Source organism: Notothenia coriiceps, unplaced genomic scaffold (genome assembly GCF_000735185.1).
Source record: "Notothenia coriiceps isolate Sejong01 unplaced genomic scaffold, NC01 NC01_scaffold00037246, whole genome shotgun sequence".
NCBI lineage: Eukaryota > Metazoa > Chordata > Actinopteri > Perciformes > Nototheniidae > Notothenia > Notothenia coriiceps.
This window is the reverse complement of record NW_011369947.1, coordinates 15,472,707-15,490,456: the sequence shown is the minus strand read 5'-3', so window position 1 is coordinate 15,490,456 and position 17,750 is coordinate 15,472,707. Positions and strand designations below refer to the sequence as shown.

Here is a 17,750-nt window from a genome sequence, read left to right as displayed (position 1 = left end):
GCAGCGACACCTTCCCTGGTGGGGGCACGCCGCCCAGCAGAGGCTCCGGGGCCGACGACATCGACTAACAGCTAACAGCGACAGCTAACGGCTAACAACGGCTAGCAGCTAACGGCTAACAACGATGACTAACGGCTAACAGCGGCCGCTATTGGCCCGGCCCTCACATGCAACCCCACCCTCCTCGGCCCCTGTGGTGCTTCCTCCCGGACGCGAGGATTGTGCCATGTTTGAATTCTGGAGGGGGGCTTGTGTAGTGATCACTTATTAATACATCATTCACTCATGGAACTACAGGTTGGGGGTATTGTTCCGCACGGACACTATGCTTACAGTACCTCCGGGGTATATACTGTGTCCTCCTTCCTTTCTCTTTCTCTTCTCTACTCGGACTGCAAGCCAGTAACATGTGCTTTTCTGCTCCTCAATAAAGCTACCTATTGCACCTTTGATGTACCGCCTCCGTCTCCTATCTCTCGGCACTACAGCGTGCAATATACCAGCGGGCCAGATCTAATAGTAATTAAAAATTATCCTGCGGGCCGAAATTAAATCCACCAAGGGCCTGATTTGGCCCCCGGGCCCTGAGTTTGACACATGTGGTCTAAACCACAACATGAGGATTTGTTAATGGCAATACATTTATAATACATTTATAATTTTTTGTGAAATAATAAACACAAAGCACCGTGTCCACAAAGAGACACATTTTGGGTTCATGCTCCAGCAATTTGGATATTAACAGAAGGGTTTTGTATGCATGCAGTAACAAAAAACAACCAGTCAACATTCCTAGCTTCAAGTCTCTAAGCCCTGATTTCGAGGTTATTTGATTTAAAGATGATCATATCAAACAATATTTTCCCTTAAAACTAAATATATAATACAATCAATATAAACAGCATTAGACATCAATTCATCCCCATGACATGCTTAAAGGTGGAGTATGTAATTTTGGAGAAACCAGCTCGAGTGCGCTAGAATTTGAAAATACACAACCGGAAAAAATCTGCCCCTTCCTTACAGAGCCCCTCCTCCAACACGCACGATCCCACACATGACCAATGAGGGCACGAGATAAGTTTGTGCACAGGTGGAAGGCTGACAGGCAGGTAGGCCATCCAGTTATTTTAGCCAGCCCGGCTCAGATGATTGGTCGTACTTTTTACAGCGCCACGGCTTCCACAGATTACATTTTTTGTAATGTATTTATTGTCAAAGCATTTAATATATTCATTGCTATCGGGATGTTAAGAGCATTCCATGGAATATAACAAAAAGTGTTTCTGAAATAAATGACATACCCCACCTTTAATCTTAAACTCCCCTGCAATGGGCATTAGTTCTTACAATTACCTCATGTTGTTTGTATAAACGTTGTTAAGACTGTATTTGTATTTAAATCAAGTGGAGATACCAAAGTGAACAAAAGTACCAAAAATGTCTGGTTGATTTTTAGGAACAATTGTAAAGAATAACAAAAAGACATCTTGAATAGTATATACAATATATTAGGCTATAATATTTAACTTATCACTTGACAGCAAGTGTCACTGTCCACTTACTGTACTTGAAAGCTATTATCTGTTCTTTATGGTAAACTATGCACACATACCTCAATGACCATTGAGAAAAAGTCTAAAGTCCCTTGGGTTTTAATATTTTACTTAGAGTAAAAACTCAGGAGTCAAATTACGAGGTAGTACAGGCAGAAGAAAACATATGTGTGATGTCATAGTTTGTAAAATGTACGCCAAGTATGTTGACAAATAAGTGGGAAATCTAGATTTTTTTTAAAAAGCAGCATATTTGTTGGCCTACATTTAGCATAGTATGTCTTCAGCTACAACTGAACCTAAGGACCCTGAATCCTCTAACAGGAGTTGTGGAGGCTTATTCACATCGTTTATAGCTCAGTAGCCCAAATTAAGCAACCTGGATGCAACTGGCCTGTGTCAGTGCATGACTAAGAGGATTAGAGAAGGTTTACCTACCAGGTTCACACACACTTGCTGCATAACAGGTCAGTTAGCCTTGTGCGCCACATTAGCATTCACAATGGACTAGGACAGCATTGAGCAGACATGGGCGCCATTTCCTTGTGACCACACATGGGATTTTTTCCTCCCATCCTACAGTTGAGCTTCTGGCAAAGGTCAGTGTTTAGCTCCATCTGGTTATTCCCATAGAAAGCTTCCCTGCATGTGTTTGTTTGTGTTTAAGATCATAGTGTGTTAGCACCAAGCTGCAGACGGCCTACTTTTCTTTAGCAGCCTACACCTGATCTCTAGACTCAACTAACCACAAACAGCAACTTTGGTCATCAATACACAGTATTTTAGAGATCTGACCTAATTTTAGATTAAGTACCTCTCCTATTTATGAGCTTCAATCTGAGCGGGACAGAGCACTAAGATATTTTACTTAAGCAAAAGCGGCATTACATTAAGTGTAGACATACTTACAACTAAAAGTCTTGCATTATAAAATGTAACTAAGTAAAAGTACACAAGTATAAGCATAACAATACCAAGTAATCAGTCTACACAACAGTCCATATACAAATTATATTATTGAATAATTGATGCATTATTGTTTTTTAACACTTTAATGTTATAGTTGTTTAAGTTTGAGTATTTTTTATGACATGTTCTACCAGGTGAATTTGACCGAGGGATCATTCAAGTTGAATGTTTTGTATTAATATTCTGAATCTTCAATGTAACCAAAGTTGTCTAATAAATGTAGAGGAGTAAAAAGAACAGTATTTGCCTATAAAGGTATAAATTAGCAGGAAATAGATATAAAAGTAAAGTAGGATTATCTTGTTAATTGTATTAAAGAACAGCTATTGAGTAAGTGTATGACGTTACTGTTCACCACTGGCTGTAGCAGGTAAATCACATTAACAGTAATCATGTTTATCTCAGTCAGAACAGCGTGAAGTGAACATGCTTCATCATGACCTCATATATCCTGTTGACTGCGTTTACCTGGACATTCAAGGGGATCTTGTGCACCTGCAGGTTCCTCTGGGTAAGTGTTAGCTCTGTGAAATGTGCCCTTTAAATGTTTTCTCAATAACACATTTAGATAATTGTTGTACTTTTTATGGTGACTATAAACCGTCATTATTTGCATTTCAGATATGCCCATATAATGCCATCAAATTCTTGCCTAGGGAGAGGCACATTCAAGAACACACGAGCCGACAGCTGAAACAACTTGTGGGTAAGGATCTCATAAACTCAGCAATAAACACTGCCCAATAAAATCGTTACTTTTAATTAAAACATATTTAGCAGGCTTAAATATATTCAGAGATGTTGATATGTTTTAGCTCCACAAGCAAACCCTTTGACACAGGCTACTACAGTGGACAGCTTTTCAAAAGGTGTTTTCTTATGCATGTGTTTTGATGGCATAGTTGCACCATCAGCCACTACATAGGACCCTATTGCATCATCCCATACACTGCCACTCAGTGGAAAGTCAGTGTAAGTGCATAATACATTTCTCTAAACCAAGATGAACGACAGAAAGCCAGATGGACCAAGGCTGCGTCTCAGGTCGGTTAAATGGAATCCTTGCGTCCCTCACTTGCGTCGTTCCCCTGCGTTTAGTCCCTCCCACCAGGGAAGCATGGAGAGACGCAACCACGAGAAGCAGGGAAATGAGTTTTAAGAGCAATGGGACGTCCTTTCCTCCGGAGCGTCAGGTGAAGCGACGTCCGTTTGTGATGACACCGCACAGCTGAAGTCTTGACAGTGCATGCGCTGCATCGTCCAATCAGTGAGCGATACACAGTAAGGGGGCGGGGCGAGTGTCTGAGGATTTCACCGGAGGATGGTCTGGTGGTTCCTCGGTTATCGCTCCTCCATTATCGCTCCTCGCTCCTCGATCTTCGGTCCTCCGGCAGAAATAAGAGCCATGGGACGCTACTCAAGATGGCGCAGACAAATCAACTGCCGGTGATACCGAGGACCGACGAGCGAGGAGCGAGGAAATGAAAATAACCGACCTGAGACACAGCTCAAGTCACCTACGGATATCCTGCCAATCCTTTTATGGAAAGCGGTCCCTGAAGGTATAAAACATTTGGTGACATCAAGTAACAACTAAGGAATCATATAATTCATAAATTGTCAAAGTATTGATTTTATTACTAATTGATTTTTGCAGGAAATTATGATTATTCACCTGTCCACTAAAGTGGACGTCATGCATCACTGGCTATATTTCAACAACAATTCATACTGTACTGCTACTGTTCTTCTTGAAAATACTTCATTTGCAATATCTTTTTGGGCCTTAAATCAATATACTTATTATAATGTAATTTTAAGTTTGCACATCTTTATTTATCATTTTTTCCAAATGTACATGTTTTCAGTTCAGACTTTAACGCATACTGTCCACCTGAGTGGACATATAAAACATTTTTTTTCTAAATTTGAAAAAACTAGATAAAAATAAATTAAAATTAAAATCTTGTTTGTCATGCCCCAAGAGCAATCCAAAGTTTAAAGACTTGGTAAAAAAATCCTAAGTGAGGCTTTCATAATTCATGCATGAAAGGGATGTGCATTGGTCCTTATGTTTTTTTTTGGGAGACAATAAAAGTGAATCTTCCGGTATCACTCTAATTAAAATGTAATGACGGAAAAAAAATTATATATCAAGGTAAACCAACAACAAGCTGTATTGTCTTATCAAGTTTGTGAGGCCAAAGGTATATTTGCATTCTACTATAATTACACTTTACATCTGTGTAGGCAGAGATATGATGTGTTGAGCTCATTTTACTTTATTTATCAGGTTCTGAAAGTAAAGGGTTTGCAGTCATACCAGGCAGCCCAGACCGCGAAGGAGCTCTTCATAAAAGGCTGACAAAAACCGAGAAAGAGATTCTGGCAATCAAGGCCAGGGCCGCCTGTGAGAAAGCATCATGGGAGAGGAGGTTTACGCAGCTGCAGAGAAAGCAAGAGGATCTATGTAATCAGGTGTGTTTGCATGTGGTTAAAGTAGTGAGTAGTATTCAATGGTTTACTTGTTTAAGTAACAATACCACAGTATACAAATACTCCAAGTCCTGCATGCAAAATTTCATGTAAGAAAAAGTACAGAAGTATTGGAAGCAGAAGTTTTAAACATACAAAATACATAATAAAAATACTCACAAAGCAGAGTGGCTACTGTCAGTGTTCTAGTCAAATGTGAGAGAATCAATAATATATATTGTTCTTTCATAGAACTGTCTAACTTATCTTTAACATTTTATGTTTCGCATTCTTTGTGGTTCATGTACTTTCTACTGTAGATATGTTTATTTGCCGCTGTTTATTGTTTTTATTTTATTATTTCATTACGTTGATAACTTATTTCCAACTTTTAACGTTTTTTAACGCCTAAACTGCTGCTACTGTAACTAAATCATTTCCCATCTATCTACCTATCTATCTATCTATCTATCTATCTATCTATCTATCTATCTATCTACTTATCTATCTATCTATCTATCTATCTATCTATCTATCTATCTATCTATCTATCTATCTATCTATCTATCTATCTATCTATCTATCTATCTATCTATCTATCTATCTATCTATCTATCTATCTATCTATCTAGAGCTGATTTGAACTACTTCACAGTTTAATCAGTAACAATGATGATATTTTAGATCCTGATCATATTTTCATGTATGTTTTTCTTTATATGTAGTTGGAAGGTATCAATAGCACTACGAACTTCAGTACATGTTCTTTGTTACTTTCCACCAGTGGTAATAATAATTTCTCTTCTCTCCCCAGCTGGCCTCTCAGGCTGTGTCGGTGAGAGAGGCTGGCTGTGATGAAGAGTCGGTGGGGAACAATGGAGAAACACTTGAGTGTTCAAGTAAATGACAGTAACACAGTGAGCTCATTCAGATGTATGCTTTCTAAATTCAATAACAATGTCGACTCTCATGTACAGGAGGTCTCTCAAGAATGATGCGCCAACACAAAGGGTCTGATGTGTCATCAAGAGGCGACGTAAGCAGTTTGTCAGGCAGTCAGTTCTTCTCATCAGTGTCTCTGAGCCCAAGACCTTCCTCTTCCTCCTCCTCCTCCTCCTCCTCATCTTCAGCCTCCAGGTACAGTGATTGGTAGAGAGTTGGTTTAGATTCATATTGACCGTTCTCATATCTGTACAGCACATAACAAGCAGCAGCTAGAGTTAGATTATCTCAGCACAGTGACCTGAAAAAGGGAAACAGCGACCTCTATAGGTCACTCATTTATTGACCTCTTTAAAACGACACAGCTATATCACTTTTAAATTATGAAAACGGCACACACTGTTTTTCCTTTTTTGTATTTTTTGTATTCTTCTTTACTTTAAATGTTCTAAATGTTTACAAAATACACGTCACACTACTTTTTATTTGCTCTTAACTTCTTGCTTCCTCTTACTAGATTAATGCATACACCATTATCACCTAAAGTAAATTCTATGTCTGTGTAAACTTACTTGGCGTGACCTGATTCTTTCCCTGATTTGCATAAACTGCACCCAAAAAAACAACAGTTTACGTGGGTTGTGTGCAGGACTGTTTCCTGGTTAGGAGGGAGGGAGCATTACTTTCAGGCTTCCTAATACCTGCTTCCAGGCAGGAACTTGTCCAGTACTGTAAAATCATGTTTTACTATTCAGTTATGTGCAGATTAACAGGCGAATAATGCAAATCATAGGATTTCCAGCTGCTATGAGGTGGATTTCACTATACTTTGCTGTACACAGCTTCACATTTGCTGTACGGACGTGTCTTAGTCTCACTGAGAAATGCTGAATTGTAGGTGCAAGGTCATGTTTGGCTGAAAAAACTTCAACAATGACAGCCCTTGGTTATAGGCAGGGTTCGAGTTATGTGGGAGCCAATGGGAGCTGAGCTCCCATAAGGAGGGGCCTGAGCTCCCACGGACGCAGTGAAATCATACATATGTGGGCGTCGCTAATTTGACTTGGTGTTGTGGTGCATACTTAAAAGTAAAAGAAAACTCAAATAAACACAGATAGCAAACTATATTTAAGAACACTATAATAACATTACAAAAAAAGACAAAATATAGTAAAATAGATAATAATATAAAGCAGTCATTTACATTGAAATAGAATGCAATAAAATATAAAATATGTGCAGTAAGCAAACCAGATATTGTCAACATTGTGTGCATGTAATGCATAGAGTCTATGATGTTGCTGAGGTGAAGTGGTCTAAGATTTAATACATGTTACATATTTTTAAGTGTATTTCACTGGACTACTAAAAAAAACGTAAAACTAAACCCTCTCTCCCTCCAGTGTGAGGTCATGGAGGTCGTCCAAAGGTCCTCACCGGGTTTTTGTTCCCCATTCCCCCATGGACCTGGAGCTGGGTCACCGGGTCAGGATCATGCTGCCGTCGGGACGGGTCAGCACGGGAACGATCCGTTACCTGGGCCACCTGCAGGGGGAGGCAGAGCTCCATCTGGGGGTGCAGCTGCTGACACCTGATCACGGATTGCATGGTGGCAACCACAAGGGACACAGCTACTTTGAATGGTAACTGATCTCATTTGCCTACTGTGTGAACACAAGCAACACGTTGCATATCAGGGTGTGTGACCTGCCATTCAGTGCTGCTCCGGGATTTATTGGGTTCCCCACTGCGTCACTCGGATATCACATTACAGATTCATATCTTTGCTATTAACTAAAGGCAGGATCGTCTGAAATTAAACTCTTATTGTAGAACATCTGGCTCGTTGAGTTAAGGCATAAGACTACAGCCCTTAGGTATTCAGCTGCCTCCAGACACACTTACTCCAATTCTTTGCACTTAGCGGTAAACTGGTCAACTGCTCAATAACAGCCTTTCGAGGTGAAGCATAAACCTGTCATGTGAAGTGTGAACTCATTTGCCTGTAGCATGACACATTCTTCTCCTAGTTAATGGAAACATGTTTCGTATGTAGTCTTCTCTTCAAAGACCCAGTAGGGAAATACAAAAAACACATGAACTACACATGGGAAATTGAAAACAATATCTTTAAAACTAGGTCTATGTGCCTTTTCTGTACCTTCTTGTCACTAAAACTCATTAAATCATGAATATGAACTTTTAATGTATGACTTCAAGACTGTAATGGAAATATGTCTTCATAGCGATATCTTGATGATTTTTCAGTAGTGTCTGTATTTCATTTATCTCTTAAAAATGTGTTATTTCTCTCCCTTAAAGCAATCCTGGCTATGGCGCCTTTGTACCTTTCCACAAGCTCCTGATGGCCTGGGAGTGACAGAAGTACAGACTCCTGATTTAGAGCCAACTGGATGCATGGCAAGAGGGCCAAGAAAGCAAAAGAGTAGTTACATTAATGCATTCTAAAAATGTATTATAAAGAGATAAATCTTTGTATCAAAGTATTTAAAAAAAAGTGTGTATTGTCTTATGTCTTATTCCCAATAACAATAGCTTGTTGAATACTTCTGTTTTGTGAGCTTTGGTACCGTACACAGTAATGTTGGACTCGCAGAAATAAATGGCTGTTCTTTTGTTGAGTTAGTCGGTGGATTAGTCCTCTCACTAAACAGGCCATACAGTGTCTTAGTCCCACTGAAAAATGAGAGCAAGGACATGTTTGGTTGAAAAACTTCAACGATGACAGCCCTTGGTCATAGGTCACACAAACAGGTTGTGCCCTGTGCACAAAATCTGCTTCATGCCCTAAGCCAGGGGTGTCAAACTCAAATACACAGTGGGCCAAAATTAAAAAATCGGTACTAGTCGAGGGCCGGAATGTTTATTGCAAAACTTATTGAAATGAACTTAAACCTGGAACTAACAAAGCTTAAATGATTGCCTATAAAAACAACATTAAACATTAATAATTAATAAAGTTACATTAATTTCATTAATTTCTTATGGCTCTATCTGCAGAGTCATTTCTTATGATTACATTTTTCCACAGGCCAACAACAGCTTCAAAAAAACAATTTCCCACAAAGAAAAAAACAAACATGCCCTGTTGTCTCAAGAAAAAAAGTGCAGAAGGAAACATCCATTGAAACTCAGTGTTCTGCTCTGTGATGCTAGCTCAAGCAGATACTTGGCATCTCATCTTGGGTGCAAGTTCATCAATGTTTGGGGTCAGGCTCTGAGCGGAGGAAATCCTCAGGATTGAGTGAAGGTGTGCGTGCAAAATACCGGCGGGCCAGATCTAATAGTAATTATCCTGCGGGCCGAAATTAAATCCACCAAGGGCCTGATTTGGCCCCCGGGCCTTGAGTTTGACGCATGTGCCCTAAGCCAAACACTTAAACATGCTCACAATGTTAACATGTTTGTGTTTAGTAGGGATTTTTTACCACAATTGTGTTATTTTAGCCTGAAAACATGATCAAATGTGCTGATTACCAAACACAGAAATATCACTGAAGTACAGTAGGGACTGATGGGAACGTCATTAGTGTTTCAGGTATTTGGTTGAAAACCAATGCTGTCAGGAGATTAGAGTTACTATCCCTCTTCTGGGGACCATGAATGTGTTCACCCAAATTCCAAGTAATCCATCCTGACAGTGTTTCTAGAGGTAAACTGAAGTCTGTGCGAAATGTAATCAAAATCAATCATATAGTTGTCAAGCTTACTGTGTAAATCAACAGGAACTCAAGAGCAGCCACAAACTGTGTTAATTCGATAAGTATTTAATATAAGTGAACATAGAAACACACAAGCAGTCTGACCTCCCCCCCCCCTCAGGCCGTTTTTTTATTCAGCTTGCAACATCAGTGAACATTACTCAGTTTGTAAAACTCCAGACTTTTAAGAAAAATGATTGAAGTAAGAGACCTACTTGTGAAATTGAGTAAGGGAGTTTGGTGAAAGATCTTAGGCAATGTGGTATGATGTAAGCGAAAGTATTTGCCAATATTAAGTTCCTGTTAAACTTTAGAAACTTATTCACAGAGGCATTAGCCAAGATAAAAAAAGTACGACACTCCATTTCATACATGACATGTTTTTATTTTTAATATGTTTTTTTTAAGACAAGCTAACTGTAAATTGATCCAACAGAACATATTTACACAACACTTGTTCCGGGAGTGTTTCATGAAACTGATGCAGATTTACGGGAAAGGTTGATGACACACAGGGAAATGACTTTCGCCTTCACTCTATAAAAGTCTTCACAGTTTCCTTGTTCCTTATCATTTATTATAAATAACATTTTGGATCGGGGATACAGCTTCAACCAGCCTAATGTGGCTAAAGCTTAAAAAATACAACATACTTATTTCTCAGGTATAATATAGAAAAACCCAATTTTCTGGAGAACTAGAGTGAAATAAAAAATACAAAAATAAAACTTTAAACAGCCATTTCTTATTGCATGAGAACTTTTTTTGGAAATAGATTAAAATATATAACATTTGACACAATATGCATCAACAGTCAAAACTCTAGAAGCACTAGGCTTAACTTTTTTTGGTAAAGTGACACATTTCATCCAAATGATTGGATCACAAGGTCACATTTGACTATAATGTCATACACATACATTGAACAGATGTCTTAACTGTTCATAAATAGGAAGGCACATTTGCACTTCTGCATTGGCAACTTAGTTAAACATATTCAAATGCTTAATCACGATCATGATCATTCATCCCAGATCAAATGCACGCTAAAGGGACATTGAAAATGTTTTCTCTCAGTGATTGTGCTGTTATGTATTGTGTCTCGATATGTGTCTATGTTGATGTTACACATGTAGCTGCTGTGATGCAAGTCAAATTTCCGACTTGATCTGACCATTAAAGTATTATCGTATCCATCGACACAATTAAGCTTTTCAAGAAAATCCTTGTTTGCTTTGACAGAGTCAACACAAATGTTATGGTAGTTCTGACTTAAAAGAAAGCAAAGGTAGAAAATCATCAGAGGATTATCAGAAAATCCCTCTCTGAGCCTTCAGGTTGAGGATTTCTGCAGCCAGTTTCTCCGCATTCGTCACATGAGGATACATTTCCATGACGGTATCCACCTGACTGGGGTTGAAGATGGCTTGCAGTTTCTTGCGGAGATCCATCCTTTTTTGTGGGTCAAACGCATCGGGGGATCCATGCGTTGGGCCCCAGGAGTGGTACTGCTGGCCTTTGTAAGAGCCGCTGTTGGAGTGTGAGGAGTGGGCCGAAGAGGGGAGACTACACGGTGTCCTGGCTTGGGGCAACCCCTGAAATGGATCCGACCAGTAACTTTGCTGATGATGCTGGGCTCCACCGTAATGCTGATGGCTATTTTGGGGAGGCACACTAGGCGGGAACATTTGAGGAGGGTAGCTGTCATATTGGGAATGACCCTTGCAGTCTGGGTTTCCATGAGGTTGCTGGTAAACTGTTGAGGGGCCTACATGGGAACAGCACCTGCAAGACTGGCTGCTGTTGTTGTTCTCTAAATGCACTGGGGCCTGTCTGGGTCCGGCGTGGGCACTTTGCTGCTGGAGCCTGGGTCTGTTGGGGTTACTGAGGCAATGCGAATAGTCAGAGTACTGACTGTCATAAGAGCCAAGGCCAGAATCAAGGTACTCGTGAGAGACGTTGGCATAGTATTGACTGGGCATGGAGTGCATCCCAGGCCAATCTGTGTGACACTGGTTTACAGGACAGGGCATTTGATTAGGACTTTTTCTCTGATCCTCCCAGTACAGCAGTGTATTTTCACAAACCTGACTGGGATGTGAAGGACTTTGCCTGTCTCTTGTGTGCTCTTTGGTAGAGTCTAAAGGATAGGAAAAGGCATTATGAGCAGGATCGGACTGGTGCTGCCTGGGTGATAATCTGGCATTTCTTTCTTCTTTTACAGTAGAAATCTGGGCTTTTTCTCTCAGTTCATCCGCCAAGGACAGGTAAGACTGGTTCGACCGCTCTGGATGGTAGAATTTACATTTGATGCCGTAAGTGCACTTTTTGTCTGAGGAAAACAACAGACACACAAAAATAAGTTAAAGGTCATGTAATTTAGGATACAGTTTACTTCCTTGTCCAAATCTTAAAATAGCGGAGCTCGGTGCTTATCAAATCTTACCATAAGGACAGAGCTGTCTCTTCTGCTCTGTAGGCAGAGGATTTCTCCGAAGGAAGTTGTCAAGACTGGGGCCATGGCGACCCAGAGGGTCATCTGGGGGCATGAACCTGGGGGGAAAAAAATGATAAATTGCTGATTTCTTTCTTTATTTGAGACAAATCAGCTGGGTGCTGCACGATTATCTGTTGCTTACTTGTCATTCACAAAGGAGAACATGAGAAGCCTCTCCTCGATGCATTTCTTCCACTCAGGTCTTTCTCCTTGGAGGTCACGGTAGGTGTCATTGGATACGATCACTCCATCCGACTCATATGCCACCTTGACGATAAAGCGGTCATCATAGCAAACCACCCGCTTACCACCAACACGGCGCGATGGAGTGAAGACCAATATTTTCCTTTTTTCAAGCTCCATCAAAAAGTGTTGATCTGAAAGTGCAAACAATCACTGTTGAAATGGCTGTGGAGAGTAGCAGGTACATGTTCTCCCCTATTTGTTGAATGGCACATACAGTAAAGAGAATAGCTTTGTTATGTAACATGACACACTTTGCCATGTTCCAAAACTACACGTACAAGATACATAAACCACTGAGCATTTTACAAAGCCACAACAATCAAATATAGGAAACAAACGTCAAAACAAAGTATCACCTGTACAAACATAACTATCTAATATGTACATTATATCATTTTACTCTACCTGTAATATGACTAGGTACAACATATGAGTAAAAACACAATACGTAAGTGCCTTTTAGGTAATTCAAAAGTTAAATGAACCATAAAATCTAAATGAATGAACAAGAGGCCACGTCTCATGAAAGCTGGATGTTTTGTATGCCTGAACAACTACTTTTCAGACAATAAAGCCACTTTTCTAACTGAGTGTCTCTCAGGTAGACTGTCTTCACCTAAGCTCTTTAAGTACACTAGGTGTGGAAAAAACACAGCTGTACTTCCTGTTGGGGTTTTTCCAGGAATAATTGCAGGCTGAATTTTACTTCCTTGTTCACAGATTGAAAATAGAACCTTTGGATTGCTCCACCCAGGCTCACACTTACTAACTCGTGAGAGCCACAGGGTTTTTTGTAAGGATGTTCCACCCTTTATTATTGTGGTTTGAGATGGGGTAGTGTAGATATGATATGGATCTGCTTTGTAAAGATACACCCAAAAAGGTCAGTGATTCAGCTCTCTGAAATGTAGAGCTGTTCACTGTGTTCCTCTGCAAGAGATTATCACACAGATGAACCAACAAAGAAACTATTGCTTCAAAGAATTATCAGCATATGGAAACATCAGTTGGCAGCCAATTGGGTTAACCTGTTGCCCAATATTTAATTTGTTGCCCAATGGCTTTAGCACGAGTTCAGTGTTTTAACATTGAACATTGAAACATTGGCTTGTTGATAATTTGGTATTGCTTCACAGATAAAGCAAAATGCATACCTACAGCTCCAGTTTCATGGGGAGATTTAAAGTGTACCTATCATGCTATTTTTAGGCAATAGCATAGGTCTCAGATATATAAAATAAATAAATAAAAAACATGTCTATGAAGTGTTTTGCTCAAAATACCAAACAGATCACCCATTCTAGCCATGCCTCATATCCCTCTATTTCACTTCCTGTTTTAAAAGTGCTGATTTGAGGTATAAAGCTTTAAAAAAAGGAAATTTTATTTAAAAAAAGGAGGGTCTGAGCTCATGCGGGAGATTCTACCGGCAAATACTGCGGTGATGAAACGCCATGTCATGGATTATCAAGGATTATTTCTGAAACAGGGCTCAAAGGCTTTCTCTCTTGCCGGTTATACCACAAGGTGAGTTCCTTTTTATTTCCTGCTTCTTCACACACATGCTCTCCAGTACAGGTTAGCTCTGAGTGTTAGCGATGCTAATGTAAACATGCACCGACCATATTACGTCCAAAACAGTCGGGCATTGTTTCTGATAGCAACGTTTCTGATTGGGCTGTGGGTGTAAAGCCAGCCTACATTTCCGATATTGCGTCATATCGGACGTACATCTGGATCAGCTCCGTTGTAGCCCCGTTTTTAGAGATTTGGGTACGGAGGAAAAGAGAGAGGGTTTTATTTTCTGACGCTGCGTGAGTTCCCTGACACACCGGGGACACATAATTAATATGTATAAAAGACATCAAAAAGTGCATTTAGCATGATAGGTCCCCTTTAAATGTCACATTTATACATCACACAGACAATGCAAAAGAACGACTCGTTTCTGAATAGTTAAAGGAAGGGATAAACATTTTGGAAAATCACAACAACACTAAACCTGACTCATTACATCTTGTTTGTTTAATCTAACCAAACACAGTGTAAAAAAACAATTCATTTACATGAGGATTATGTGTTGAATTATTTCTTTTGTGGAGACTAAGTCCCTTGTAAAATATCCCATTTATATATTCACACCTTAATCTTAACAGTTTTCTCCTGTTTGGCATCTCCGTGCTCACCTAAGCTAACCAGCGTTTAGCAGCTCTTACATCGGATCATCATTGAAATTGCGGTTTCTCTAGACTACCTTTTTATTGGCAGTGAGTCAATAAGAGTTACAAAATGCAAACAAAATATTTTGTCTGTGTTAGGTAAATTTGATATAAGCATAACCACAATTTCTAACTGCAAGCTATGCACTCTGGCATACAGCCCAGATTGTGTATTCCTCACTGAACAGACTTTAATTATTTATTTATTGGTTTACTATCTCCAATAGATGTTCAGAACATGTATGAACAAATCATTTTGAACACATTTTGAAACGACTGTATTGATCAACGTTGTCAGTGAGCAAATCTGTAGCTTTTAGCAAAAGAGCTACTAAGCCGAAGAAAATCTTTCGTACACATTAAATTAATAGACTGTTGCTCTATTGAGCTATAAAGCTAGTTTTGTACTGAACCAAATAACAGCATGGAAAAGAAACAATCTGAAATTCAGATAAGCCGCAAAAATGTTGGGCTTTGGTAATTAGAGATGCGTTTTGTTTACTTTTGTATACACTCAAGTGCATTTGAATGGTAATCAGGCCACTTAGATAAAAAAAACAGTGACTACATCTTTGAACTCAAGTGAGTCGACTGAGCGAAGTGATTTGGGATGTGCCCCTCTACTCTCTCCTGTATGCTAAGATTACAAAGTCCAGTCCTGTGGCCTAACCTCACCTAGTTAGCCTAGTTGACCTGCTGGCCCCTAATGTTTATGACTTCAAGGTTCAAGCAATTCAAATGAAAAAAGATCATCCTCTACTTGGTCATGGCTTAATCAATGTGATTGTTTCTGCTTTGACTGGGAAGGGTTTGTTGGCTACATCAACATCAGTAGTATCTGTCTGCTTGGTTGTACACTTATAGGATCCTCACCTGTTATCGGGGCATCAGGTCTGGGCTGCTCTTTGCGCCAAGTTGGGACAAACACGGTAATGGTATTATGACCTCTGTCCAAGAAGAAGTTTACTGCGAGCTGGATGCCTCGACATGAGAACACTTCCTTGTTGCCATGACTGTAAAAGAAAGAAGTCGGGTTGGATGAGCTCAAATCATTTGAATATAAATAAATTGAAAGAGAGAAGTACAAATTCCATTGATCTGTGTAAACAACACACGCCTTCAAATGTTCTTTCAGAGGAAACCTTCCCTCTGGGATATCATGAAGGGAACTTCCTTTACAACAACGTATTGGAGGGTGGAGATTTATAGGTGTGTCCCTAGAATTTGCATATTGCAGCAGTGTCTTTGAAAAAAAGACATGCACAGGCAAGGTGGTAAACGCCCATTTTAAAGTGACACAACAAAGTATGTTTCAGGGTCAGGGTTGAATGACAACAAGGCAATGATTGATTCTACTAAATTCCACAAACAATTGACAGGCCGAGGGTTAACGAAACTTGCTTTATTCGTCATATTTATGTTGTAGTTTGTAAATTAGGATTTAAATCATAATAATTAATCCAATAAAAGAAGAAAAAAGCTTTAGATTACCTCATAGCAACGTTGCTGCCGTCAATAACAATAGGTCTCAATCCCGCATCTGAATGATTCCACTCCACTGGTTTCTGTGTGATTCGGGAGGGTCCAACAGCCCAACTGGGGGGCAGCAGAGGGTCTTTTTGGCTCCTGTCCTCGCTGTCGGAGCCGCAAGGTGCCGTGCCGGTCCTGCTCCGAACCAGCTCCCCCAGCACCGAGTTAGTGTCTGTGTTCAGGTCGAGCTTCTTCAGAGCAACCATAACCTCTGCTGAGGAGTACCCCAGCTTCCTGAAGAAGTCCACTCTGAGACTCAGCTCCTCGCTGTCGGCCTCCAGCAGGTTGGACGCTGGGCTCTGGCTGGGAAGTGCCTGATCCATCCTGGAGCATTTGGGCCTCTTTTCATCAGCATAGAAGACGTGGTGGATACTCATGGACTGACTGGAGGAAAATTACATTTAATTAGGGTTAAATGTTTATTTGACTGAATCCAGTTTTGTATCATGTTATACACCCCCCCTCCAAATTATGCGAGGTCCATTAATCATCATTTTGATTTGAATGTTCTTAGTATTATATTAAAGTACATTTTGTATTTTGTTTGTGAGTGTTTGGCAACACAAGACATTTCACCACCATTCTGCTCAAGGATACAGATTTTTTTTTTATAGACAAAACTATTATTGATTGATCAAGAACATAATAGGCTGATTAACGTAATATAAAACTAATGTCACTTAATACTTGAAATTACTTATTTTTGTAAAATGAAGTATTTTCATAAATAATTTAATGTAAAGGTCTACCAATCATTTCCATCACTTCTTCATACTCTTGTCATAATAATCATTTGGCTTTTATGTTATTATGTGGGTGTACGAATATACTTAATCTCCACATAATAACAATGAATTGTATGTCTATGTCTTTAAAAGTGTATTTTGCCACATTTGAGAATGAGAGATTAAAATAACATGCAAATAGCTCACATCACCTACCAAACAGTTCCAGGTATATGAGGGCCGTGCTTAGACTTTACTGTAAAACTTGCTTCCCCCTCATGTTAAAAAGTGACATCTGAACAACAGGAAACTCTACGCCGCTTCACCGTATCCTTTCTCGGCTATGATACTTTTAAACGACAAATACACACCCTACAAGGAGGATTACCTGACTCAGGTACGTTTTCCAACGGGATATTTCCGCTGCTAACCGGCAGGCATTCTGGGTAACATCTCATACCGTGAACAAAAGTTAAACCGAAAACTCACCTTGACTGCTCGTGTCTGTCTCCTCGTGTCCTGTATGTCCGCAGAAGTCTCTCAGTCAGTCAGAAATCCCTCACAAGTCCCATTAATGTTTGGATGTACAGTAACTTTGACACGGTTCAGACTTTTTAGCGCCTCCCTCTTAGAGAATAATTTCTTCCCCTTTCCTCCTGCTGACGGAGGCATGCTGAGCCTTGAAATATTTGCATATCAGAGATAAGATAAGGTGTTGCTTTTCCTTTGGCTGTCAGTCAGTAACGCAGTAGTACACCGGTTATTTCCTTTCACTCCGTGTGTGTGTGTGTGCGTGCGTGCGTGTGTGAGTGTGTAGTTTTAGTATGTCTTTGTTGTTGCTGTTGACCCTTCAGGCGAAATACGGAATA

At 39.8% G+C, this 17,750-nt stretch overlaps 2 protein-coding genes across 2 annotated transcripts in view; both read right to left on the bottom strand.

The window, feature by feature from the left end:
- The window catches only part of LOC104966470 (low-density lipoprotein receptor-related protein 1B-like), a 1,038,955-nt gene that overhangs the window by 289,074 nt on the left and 732,131 nt on the right, over positions 1–17,750 (bottom strand). The gene's annotated exons all lie outside the window — the stretch shown is intronic.
- Positions 10,029–17,455, bottom strand: LOC104965888 (ribonuclease ZC3H12A-like). Its single transcript, XM_010794924.1, has 6 exons — positions 17,371–17,455; positions 16,118–16,540; positions 15,500–15,639; positions 12,304–12,538; positions 12,111–12,217; positions 10,029–11,996 (listed from the first exon to the last, which is right to left on the bottom strand). The coding sequence occupies exons 2-6, from the start codon at positions 16,531–16,533 to the stop codon at positions 10,975–10,977; spliced, it is 1,920 nt and encodes a 639-aa protein (XP_010793226.1). The 5' UTR covers positions 16,534–16,540; positions 17,371–17,455; the 3' UTR covers positions 10,029–10,974.